Raw genomic sequence first — 11,592 nt, forward strand, 5'->3', positions numbered from 1 at the left:
CCGTAACCGAGGAGGGGAACAAGCACAAAAGGAAGTTCTCCGCGCTGATGACTAGCATGACAGAAGGAAATTCTTCGTACCAATCTTCGAAGAATTCAAATTCGACTCGAGTGAAGAAAAACCGTCTCCTCAAGGCTTTGAAGCTCAAGGAGGGACGTTGCTTCATCTGCGAAGAAAAAGGACACGTGTGTAACGAGTGCCCGAAGAAGAAGGGTACTAAGACAAACGGAGGACCCAAGATGAAGGCAACCAACTAGTTGTCTTTGATAGGTTATGCTTTCTCGCCCTAGTTCATGATCCGATTATCTGTTGAGGTTTTCGGCTTGCACGATCTTCTCCGAGTTTATGGAGAAGCAAACGGCCATAGAATAGACATTCTTCTCGACCTCGGAAGCTCACACAACTTTGTCAATTATAAACTTGTGCAGAAATTGGGTCTAGACACGACGCCTAGCAATCATACCTACGAGGTACGCCTACCTACGGGATGGCAAGTGTGGGATCAAAAGGGTTGAGAAGCTACCACTCTGGATTCAGGACTACAATAATATTCTGGAGTGTATGTTATGCACCTAGACTCTAGAGCATGTAGACTTGCTATTAGGGATTGAGTGGTTTAAGATCCTTAAGGTCCAGATAGATTGGTTTAGTCATTCTTTTTCTTTTGAACATAGGAACACCCACTTTTGCATTCAAGGTGATTCTATACATCCCTCTCAGGGACCTCTTGTAAATACCATTGATTTTGGAAATATAATGGATTCTTCTTTGTATACAGCTTTCCATTGTGTCTTGATTCCACTTTCTTCATTTCTTGTACCTGCTATGGATGTTAATGAATTAAGTGTGTTTGAAAGCAAAGAATTAAAGAAGTTACTTGACTCGTTTCAAGATATATTTCCTAAGGAGTTGCCATTGGATTTACCACGTGAAAGGGTAGTGGATCATTGTATTGATCTAGTCTCTGGTGCTCAACTTGTTAGCATTCCGTCTTACAAGATGAGCCAGGCTGAGGAAGATGAGTTGGCTAAACAACTGGGCCAGATCTGTCCAAGTAAATCACCTTGGGATGCGCTTGTGCTACTTTGGAGAAAGAAGGATGACACTTAGCGAATGTGTGTAGAGTATAAGAGCTTGAACAAAGTGACAATCAAGAACCGCTATCCTCTCTCTAGATCAGATGATCTGATTGACCGTTTAGTGGGAGCGAAGTATTTCACGAAAATAGATTTACGTACTGGCTACCATGAGATACGTATTCATGAAAGGCATGTTGAAAGAACCATCTTTCGGACTAGGTATGGCCATTACGAGTTTCTCATATTACCTTTTGGGTTGACCAATGCTCTAGCCACTTTGCAACAAATGATAAATGATCTTTTTCATCAACATTTGGGGAAGTTCATGGTGGTGTTCCTAGACGATATTTTAGTATACAGTCGTACTCTTGAGGATCATGTTAGACACCTTACGATTGTCTTGATTATTTTAAGATAGAATCGACCGTATGCTAAATTTAGTAAATGTGAGTTTTTTATGACATAAATCATTTACTTGGAACACAAGATCACACGAGTCAGGTTGAGCATTGACTATGACCGAGCGCAGAAAGTTTTGGCTTGGCCGATCGCAGATAGTGAGACAACTTCGTTCTTTTCTCGGTTTTATTGTTTTTCTTCGGAAATCTGTGCAGGGGTACACTCAGCTCACACTACTGATGACCGTCCTGTTGAAAGGTCGTGGACGTAAGTCGAATTAGCCTATTCCTTGAATAACGATTTGGATGAAGCCTTCAGACTTTTGAAACATAAAGTCAAGGAAGCACCTACCTTAGCACTGCCCGATCTTAGTCGGCCTTATGTTCTTGAGTCCGATGCGAGTGACTATGGGATCGGGGGTGCTCTATTCCAAGATGGTAGACATGTTGCTTTCTAGAGTCAAAAGCTGGAGGACACTCAAATCTCATTGGTCAACCCTTGAGAAGGAGCTTTAAGCTGTTATTTACGCTCTCAAGGTTTGGAGGCATTATTTATATGGCTCCAAGTTTGTGATATTGACCGATCATTGTCAATCAAGTATGTGTGATGCGGATGATTTGAGAGGATGAAAAGCTAGATGGATAGAGTTAATGCAAGATTTTGATTTTGAAATACGCTATCGCAAGGCTTAGTCAGATAAGAGAGGTGAATACTTTGTCGTTCACCGAGATTTCCACGGACTTATTTCAGTCATTGAGAGGGCTTTGCAGAACTGATAGTTATTTTGGTCCATATTGGCAGAGGATCCAGGGTGAGAGCTTATTGATTGACCAAGACTCGGTGACTGAGCAACCTATGATTTAGGCTGGGAGAGGCCAGTGGATGATTCGAAATGGGTTACTGTTCTGTAATGACAAAATTTGTGTACCGCAGGTCTCAGACATTAGGACCAAGATTCTTAAGGAGTGTCACAACGCCCTTCTGCTGGACACCCCGACATTAGCTTTAGTGAGACACTTTCTATTGGTCAAAGATGAAAGGATATGTAGAAGATTATGTCCTCAAGTGGCATATTTATCAAGAGAATAGACATGTTGGGATGTTGCATCCATTGCAAATCCCAGGTAATAAGTAGGAAAGTATATCCATGGATTTTATTACCGGATTGCCAAGAACACGTCAAGGCCACGATTCTATTTGGGTTGTGGTAGACCGATTGATAAAGATGGCTAGATTTTTACTTACATGGAAGACTGTTACAACTACGCAATTAGCAAGGCAGTTTATCGAGCAATTGTTTAGACTGTACGGTTTACCATAGGACATGGACATAGTCAGTGATAGGGACTCTAAGTTTACAAGTGACTTTTGGAGACTTGTTTTCGAAAAGTTGGAAACAACTTTGAATTTGAGTTCCTCAGATCATCCTCAATCTGATGGCCACACTGAAAGGGTGAATCAAACTTTGGAGGACATACTTCGTGCATGTCTCCAAAAGATAGGGTTCATGGGAGGAGTATCTTCCTATGTTAGAATTTGCATACAACAGTACTAAGCATACGAGTACTGGTTTTAGTCCTTTTATGCTTATGTATGGATTTCAACCTAGATCACCTATTACTGTGGGATTTTCAGGACTTCTGCATGACATAGGGTGTATTTTTTTGCAAGACATGCAAGAAATATTACAAGTTGCGAAGGAATCTATTAGAAGCGCTCAAGGTAGAGACATATTTTATTCTAATAGACATCGTTCACCGAGAGAGTTCTCTGAAGGAACGATGGTGTATTTGCAAGTTTCAAAAGATTCCGAAACTTTACGGACGAGCAAATCTTCGAAATTATCCCCTAGATACTACAGACCATTTCGGATTCAACACCAGATTGGTTCAGTTGCATATGAATTGGCCTTGCCTTCTTATGTGAAAGTTCATCCCTTATTTCATGTCAGTAGACTTAAGGAAGTACAGGGTGGAGGAGACTAGCTAGTTACTCCTCAAGAAATCATCGATGTCGAGGATATGACATTTGTGCTACATGAGCCGGAAAAGATTATTGGATTTCGTGAAAGACGATTGCGGCATACGCTACCCATGGAGTACAAGATCAAGTGGAAGGATCGTGTTGAGGACACTACATGGGAGACATTGACTACCCTTCAGAGGGATCGCCCTGAGTTTGTACTGAGCTCAGGAGTGAGCTCTTAGAGGAAGGGAAGTATGTCATGTGCACAGAGTGTATCTACCGTGTGCAACACGCACACAAAACTAGCTGTGATGTTGATGGTGAAGCTAAGCAGAGCGTGGGCTGCCATCCCGATTGTATGATGTAGCAGAGAGTGGGCTGCTGGCCCGATGGCGAGAGCTGAGGGAAAAACGGTGATATGCTCTATGTATAGCAGAGGGGGCTGCTGTCCCATGGGCTGTGGTAAAACACAGATGATATGCTGATGTGAGCACTGATGTGAGCCCTGATGTAAGCCTGAGGTAAGGCTGAAGATAAATGCTGATGTCAGCCCAGATGTAAGCACTGAAGACAGGCTGATGTAAACCTGATGTGAAACGTTGATGTAAGCACTGATGTTTGCTGATGTCAGCCTGATGTGAAACGCTGAAGTTAGCCAGATGTAGGTGGCCTGTGCCAGCAGATGTAAAATGCAGATGATAGCAGAGAGGGCTGCTGTCCCACGGTGGCCTGTAGCAGAGGGGGCTGCTGTCCCGGGTAGTGGCCATATGGTACTGGATATGACAATGAAGTGGTGCACCAATGATGAAAGATAGGCAAGGCTATATATACTGAGAGGGGAAGGGGGGGGGGGTGCTGGTCGGTCAGCCTAAAAGGAGTAGGCTAGCAGCCAAGACAAAAAACCCCCAAATAATTCAAATAAAAAAAAAACCCTTTTTCGGGCTGGGAAAAATCCTGTTTTCTCACATACACCATAAGGCCTTGCGTGAGAGACGGAAGGCTAGTTGGGAAACCAATCACCCTATATTTTAGCAAATTTGACTGACAAAGTGAAGAAAGGAAGTGTGCACACAGGGGTTATGTGTGCGTGTGTGTGCACATGTTGATGTGTGTGTGTGGGGGTGTGTGCGCATGAGGGTGAATGAACGCGGGTAATGCACGTCTGCACATTCAAATATGTAAGGGTGTGTGTATGTGCAAATGTAATGTGTGTGCACGCATGTATGCAAATGTGTGCACGTGCATGCTTGTAGTTGCTTTTTGACGTTGCTTGATATGTTTTTGGGTTTTTGAGTTTTTTAATTACAAGATGAAGGTAGTAACTGTACACTTGCGTGGGGGGCTACGTTACATATGTACACATGAGTTAGGATTCGACACTTACCGTGTGCACGCTCCGTGGGTGAGCGCGGAGAGTCGATTGCCCATCCACGACGAAAGCTTCCAATTCCAGCTTTCGAGTTGGTGCAACAATGTGGGGCACATAGATGTTGTGGGACCGTGGTGATCTTTTTGAGCCATGGGGTTGCTCGACGAGCCACAGAGTGGCTCTTCTTCGATGGAAACAAGGATAGGTAGAGCCAATGCACATGGGCAAGGTGTCGCCTCTTGCTGCTCGGGGTCCACAGGCTCTGCCAACTTTTCTAAAGGTGGTGTCGGCACACGAGTCGAAGTGGAAGCCACTGCTCTTCATTCTTGCTTAAGCTTTGGAGTTGGCGTCAAAGGCATGACTTTGGGTCTCCACACCCACTTGGAATTGACGTTTGAGGGTGCGTTTGCAAGGGTCCAGGGCACAATTTTCTTTAATCTCAGCACCCAAATGTGGGGATTATCCTTATACATCTAGCTATTTTGTCGGGATCCAACAAAGCGTAGATTTCTAGGGTGGTATTGGGTACTCAAGCTGTCACTTAGATCTTTTTGGCTTCCGAGGTCGTGGGGACGGCGAGTTTTTTGGAACCTAGACAGACATCTTCCCTTCATTGAAGCCCTCGGCTTCTAGTAGCTTGACGGAGATCCGATGGGGCTCGAGGTTTGGGTAGAACTTTATTGCTTGAGACACCCACTTGGCAAATCTCCACTCACGGTTGGGCTTTGGGCCAAATGGTGGCTACCAGGCCCTTAAATGGGTGTCGTCCTTTCCTTGGCTAGCCAGGGTACTCTCAGGGACCCATGCGTTCTTGGTGACCTCCTTGGAAGGGTTGCTAAGGTTAAGGTTTGGGAGGTGGTCTTCGTCTTCGTTGGCGAGGTTTTGGATCCCCATAGGGGGTAGTCGACATGGCTAGGCAGGAGTGTTATTTAGTGTTAGAGGTTACCAGAGGTGGTGGAAGCTTGTGATGTTGATAGGTTCGGGGTGCCCTCATCCACCAAGCGTATGGTAACCATTTTGAAGGGGGTTCGAGTGTCACAGTCCTCCTTCGCCAGCTAGTGATGCAATCTGTGGCCGCAATCCATCCCCTTCCGAGGATGATACTCTCTTTCAATGTATCTATGGAGGTCACATAAAACTTGCACGACGCAAGTTTAGATGCAATAAAAAACTTTGTTTTAAAACAACCGATGGTCATAGATTGGGAATTATTTACCACGGTAATGGCCGCTGCTGATGGTGCAAGGGGTGGTGGGCCTAATGAGGTCCACGTCTCCCAAGACTACATTGTGGCTAGCCCCGGTGTTAACCAGGCCAGGGAAACAACTAGGTGGTCTTTTTGGGGTAACTCTAATTCAACATGAGCCAGTTCCACCGCTAGTTTTGTCTCAAATGCGTCGACCACGAACAAGGATGTAATTTCGGCACCGTCCAATCGTGCAAACCTTGTCCCAAGCTTCTATGGAAGAGTGTCCATGGTTGCAAGAACATGAATTCACTTGTTGGAGTCAGTAGGCTTTGGGAGGGGAATATTCTTGGTCCTCATCTTCACCATCCAATATCTTGTTACATGCTCTACAAATGGCAGTTGACGTGGTGTGAGCTTCTACGCTGCATGCTCTACAAATATCGACCGAAGCAATTCAAGCGGTTGTGTCTGACTCATTGGCGAAAATGCCTCGCCCCATGGGGTAAATCTTTCCTGTTTTCAAGGACTGGTGACCCTTGCGTATGTAAATGTGAGTTCGGCATTGTTGCTATATATAGTGACCGTGCTAATGTGGCACTTGAGTCGAATCGGGTATCTCACAGGTCATTCGCTCGATCGGTGATCTAAAGTCGGATCAACATGGTCGGATCGTGACAATTTGAGGGGTTTGGCGATTTGTAAAGTCGAGTTGACGATTTGAAGACGAGCAGAGGGTGAGATCTGATCACTAGCTCTCCTTCTGCCACTCACAGGATGTGGACCGCTTCTTCCTGTTACCTCATCTTGAAGGGTTCACACCACTTTCCCAACCAATGGAGTCTTGACATGAAGAACCTCTACATCGCCTATCACTTTCATGCTACCTCGGCAAGCTGCCTACCATCAGGGCTGCCCAAAGCTACCCATTACCTTGTCCTATCTTCTGGCTATGAATCGGTCCTGAACTAACCACTTAACCTCAGCCACCGACTCCATGGTATATCTTGGACCATCCACACCATTTGCTTCTTCCCATGGGCAAAAGCTTCACTACCGACTTGGGTGATGTGAGGACGCGGTCACCATTAGAAGGGGGGTATGTTAATCAATCTGTTGGTTAACATTGTTTCGTTAGCCGGACCTACCGTAAGGCTCTTTGCCGTCTTACGCGCGTGAACGGGCAGCTAACTTTTGTAAGACGGTGTTGGAGCAAGTAAAGCTGCTTTACCACCATGAGCTTAATGTCAATTAGGAAAAGTCGATGGACTTAGTGTACATAGTTGCTTAAGACTAGTAATAGAGGCTGGACCATTTTTAAGTTTGGCTAGCCTAGTGTAAAAACTAGTCACTTGTATATAAGTTATTTTTGACAATAAGCAATACACAATCTTTCCCTTGCAATGGTTTACTTGTGAGCTCTCCTTCTTCCCTCTTCTTGCTTGCTCTTATGCTTGATGGATGCATCCTAGATAGGTTTGATTGTAGGTTTTCTTCTTGCATTAGCTTCCTCTTCTTTCTCCGCCTTTTGTGAGAGAGAACCATTCACGAAGACGGGTCTCTTGTTGCTTCCATCAAGGCATAGAGAGTTCTCCCTTCACCCCTTTGGCAAAGGAGCATACCGGTGTGACAACAGAGTGAGGATGCGACGGACAAGTTAGCGCACCCACATGGGAAGTTGCATTTGTGGCTCTAAGGCAAAACCCAAAGTCACATGTTTCGGTAAGGCTAAGGTAAGCTCTTGACTTGAACAGCGTGGCATACGCATGTTCCAAGTCTAGGTTCTCTTCTTTGTTGGAATTAAGTTGTCTATTCACTAATATACTTTAAGTGAGGTGCCCATGGCTTAAACAGGCTTGTTGACTTAATTACTCAATTAGTTTTATATAGGGTGCATATTCATATTGTAACTTCATAAAGGTAACTATATGGTCTGTGCTGCACAGGCTTTGGATTTCAGCCACTCCCGAGGGATAATGCACCGTGATGTCAAACCCCACAATGTCATGATTGATCACGACCAGCGCAAACTAAGGCTCATTGACTGGGGCCTTGCAGAGTTTTACCACCCGAACAGGGAATACAATGTCCGTGTTGCATCAAGGTTGGGGATTTGATGCAACGCTTAGGGTCATATTTTAAGAAATAGCAAGAAATTCTAAGGCTTCTCTTCTTAGCTATATGCAGATATTTCAAAGGCCTTGCATAGGGCCGTATTTTAAGAAATAGCAAGAAATTCTAAGGCTTCTCTTCTTAGCTATATGCAGATATTTCAAAGGCCCAGAACTTCTTGTAGACTTGCAACACTACGACTACTCTTTGGACATGTGGAGTCTGGGCTGCATGTTTGCAGGGATGGTAAGCTTTGTGCTGCATTTCAAGAGATTTAAGAAATACCTGAAATAGGCCGCAAAGTTTAACTCGCATGTTTTCATTCAGATTTTTCGGATGGAACCCTTCTTTTACGGACGTGATAACACAGACCAGTTGGTGCAGATTGTGAAGGTGAAGCACTGTCTCAACTAAGCTTTCTAGTCACTTGCACTATTTTGAAACTGTAGGCGCCCCATAAGTACATCCAGTCTTTGGAGCAGTTATCCTATAGTATTGCAGTTTAAGTGAAGGTGAACTTGCTACCAGATCTTAACAAACTATTTGGATATGGGTTCCATGTTGTGTTAATCTCAACTTTCAAGACTTCTCTGCAGGTGCTAGGAACTGCCGACCTTAATGCTTATCTTAGGAAGTATAACATTGAACTAGAGCTGGATCTCAATGCCTTGATTGGAAGGTGATATCCATGTAACCTTTTTCTTGAAGCTTTTTTGTATGACACTTTTGGTACCAACGTACCTGTGTGCGCATGTGTGTTTGCATGGTCTTTCACATGAAATGAGTTAAAATTAGTAGGGTAAGCCATATAAATGTTCATAGCATGCCTACGCTGAAAGGGTTCGTAGGTTTGGAAAGCAAATATTTATTAATTCCTTCACAGACATGGCATTTTTCACCATGTGCATGTGCATGTGCATGTGCATGTCTGCGTGCGTGCGGGTGGGCGGGCATGGGATGTGTGTACTTTTTCAAGGCACTTTTCCACCAAGGTGCATTTGTGTATAAGACAGAGTAGGAAACCATCATCAAAATCTCTAAGCTCTGATGTGTGTAGAGTACGTCACTTAGTAAGAAAGTGGGAGTGGGCGGGTTGGTGGATGGGTGCGTGTCTCGGAGTGTGCTTGAGTGGTCTTTGTGTTTTGTCACCCATGATACGAGCTATCACTGGCAGGGAAAGCACTAAGAGCCAAAAAATGTTTGTTATGTGCCCAAGCTGAAAGGGTCTGCGGGTTTGCGAAGCGATTGATTCCTTCACGGGAATGGCACTTTGCAGCATGCGCATGCTTTGGTGCTGGTGCTGGTGTGGGTGTGCAAGGGGAAGGAGGGGGGGGGGGTGTGCGGCGGTTGTCTGATTTCCCAAGACACTTTTCCTTTCGTGCTTTCATCATGACTAATGTGCTTTTTGTGTAGACAGACAAAGCAAGAAACTATGGAAGAATTTCCGAACTTCGGATAATGAGCATTTGATCACCTCCGAGGCAAGTGTTCAGAAATCTTTACAAGCATGTTGCAAGGCAATGATGCGTAAGTGTTCAGCTCGACTTTCATGCTGTTGCAGGCAGAAGATCTCTTGGACAGGCTTTTGCGCTATGACCACCAGGAGAGGCTCACGGCTAGAGAGGCCATGGTGTGTGAAGACCCTTCTGTCATTTAGATTCGCCATAATTTAGGAACTTCTGTCTCCTTGAATTGGGCTACACAAGACTTAATTTGGTTTACATGCAGATGCATCCCTACTTCTACCCTTTCCGGAGGGGAGAAGCAAACACTGTGCAGCCTTTTGAGGTGGACTCAGTTGCGTAGAAGTCGCTGCAGAAGTACTTTTATGGGGGGCTGATTAATAAAGCAAGGAGACCGATTGACATTGGGATGCTACCAGTGAAACCATCCACCTCTTGGGTAGCCTAGAATTTTGTTTTTTTCCAAAGTGTTGGTCAGCCTTCATTTTGGAATTGGATGGCCACCAAGTCCGTGTTACATGGCCAAATCGCCTTCAATAGGGACATTGCAAGAGGGCAGGGGGAGGGGCCGCTCATGGGGGTGTGTAAAATCTCTCAAAAAAAGCTTCAGCTGTCCTCACCGTCTCAAATGCATGTGGTTTTCAGATTATCTTCTTACCTTTTTTGTACCATTTTAGTCATTTGAGCTTGCTTAGTCTTTGTACTGGTACATGTGAAAGCGTACATCACCAGGCAGCAACATCAGAGAGGGGTAAGGGGAGGGCCCTTTTTTTTGGTGTGCGTGTGTGTGTGTGTGTGGGGGGGGGGGGGGGGGGGGGGGGGGGGGAGAGGAGAATCCCCCCTTTGAAGAGCATGGCAGCCTTCAAACTTTAAAGAGCACAATAGTCTGTTGATGGAAAAGGGTCCTTATCAACAAGCTATAGCCATTGTATTTTAAGTGTTAGCAGTTATATATCAAGGCTTCCATGTTTTGTTAGCATTCAATGGTCACATTTAAGTCAAAAGGCATTAGAGGTCTTTCCAAAACAATAGATATTGTATGTTATATGATGTGGGTGCCCTAACATTGTAAATGCATGCATGCATAGCATATTGGGGAAATTCAAATTAAGAAAAGGTTAGTATTCTTGTAAGGTGTAATATTCTTTTAGGGTGGCTATTGTTCGTATTCTTATACCAAACCTTGGGAAAATAAGAACATCTCTCAACAATACAGTCATACGAGAGGATTTTTTCAATGCTTTTTTGATATAAAGTATTGCACCTTCAAGCTTGCAAAGACGTGAGGTAGCAAGAACTATGTGTACCAAATCTTGGAAAAAAGAAGAGAACCACTCTCAAATATAGTTATAGGAGATTTTTCTACCGAAACAATGTCTAAATGGAGGTGAAAAGAGATGCTACATCACAAAGGTTCTCTCTCATAGTAGGTAGGGAAAGAAGCCTCTTATGGAAGAGGGAAACCTACAATCACACCCACTCAAACAAGCGACCATCAAGCATGTAAGAATCGAATAGCATGCAAGCAAGCAAGAAGAGGAAAGGAGAGCTCACAAGAAAACTATTGCTAGGGAATGATTGTGTCTTGCATCCTCACATCATCCAAGACAGTGGTGAGGTGAAAAGGTGTGAATTGTCCAGGACACGTCATGAAGTGGGTAGTCAAAATAGTTCGGGACCGATCCGGAGCCAGATGCAGGGCAAATTAAAGGGAAGATTTGATGGTAGGCGGCTTGTCGAGGTGGCATGGAAAGTGATAGGCGATATAGAGGTTCTTTGTGCTAGGCCTTTGTGGTTGTGGAAGTGGTGTGGACACTTTAATTGGAGGTAGTTGTAACAACTGTTTTCACTCTATTATTGGCAAAATGAGTGCGAGGATCCCATAGAATGATTGGCATGGGTAGATGGAGGTCAAGGACCTCTTGGCACAACAAGACATTATGCTCAGATCTTATTAGAGAGTGATGTCGAGAGATTGGACTTTTGAGTGACAAATATAGCGGTCAAGGTGAGGTTTGT

At 44.5% G+C, this 11,592-nt stretch overlaps 1 protein-coding gene across 6 annotated transcripts in view; it reads left to right on the forward strand.

The window, feature by feature from the left end:
* Window positions 1–10,552, forward strand: part of LOC147615406 (casein kinase II subunit alpha-2-like) — a 43,192-nt gene extending 32,640 nt beyond the window's left edge. For all 6 annotated transcript variants that reach the window (XM_086779503.1, XM_086779504.1, XM_086779507.1 and 3 more), the window contains 7 exons: window positions 7,945–8,102; window positions 8,266–8,356; window positions 8,438–8,503; window positions 8,707–8,789; window positions 9,528–9,595; window positions 9,676–9,740; window positions 9,839–10,552. In XM_086779503.1, the coding sequence (XP_086635629.1) occupies window positions 7,945–8,102; window positions 8,266–8,356; window positions 8,438–8,503; window positions 8,707–8,789; window positions 9,528–9,595; window positions 9,676–9,740; window positions 9,839–9,916 (609 nt within the window). In that variant the 3' untranslated portion in view covers window positions 9,917–10,552. The remainder of the gene's footprint in view (window positions 1–7,944; window positions 8,103–8,265; window positions 8,357–8,437; window positions 8,504–8,706; window positions 8,790–9,527; window positions 9,596–9,675; window positions 9,741–9,838) is intronic.
* Window positions 10,553–11,592: the final 1,040 nt, after the last annotated feature.

Source organism: Cibotium barometz, chromosome 40, assembly GCF_041138505.1.
Source record: "Cibotium barometz isolate CiBa-2024 chromosome 40, ASM4113850v1, whole genome shotgun sequence".
NCBI classification, from domain to species: Eukaryota; Viridiplantae; Streptophyta; class Polypodiopsida; order Cyatheales; family Cibotiaceae; genus Cibotium; species Cibotium barometz.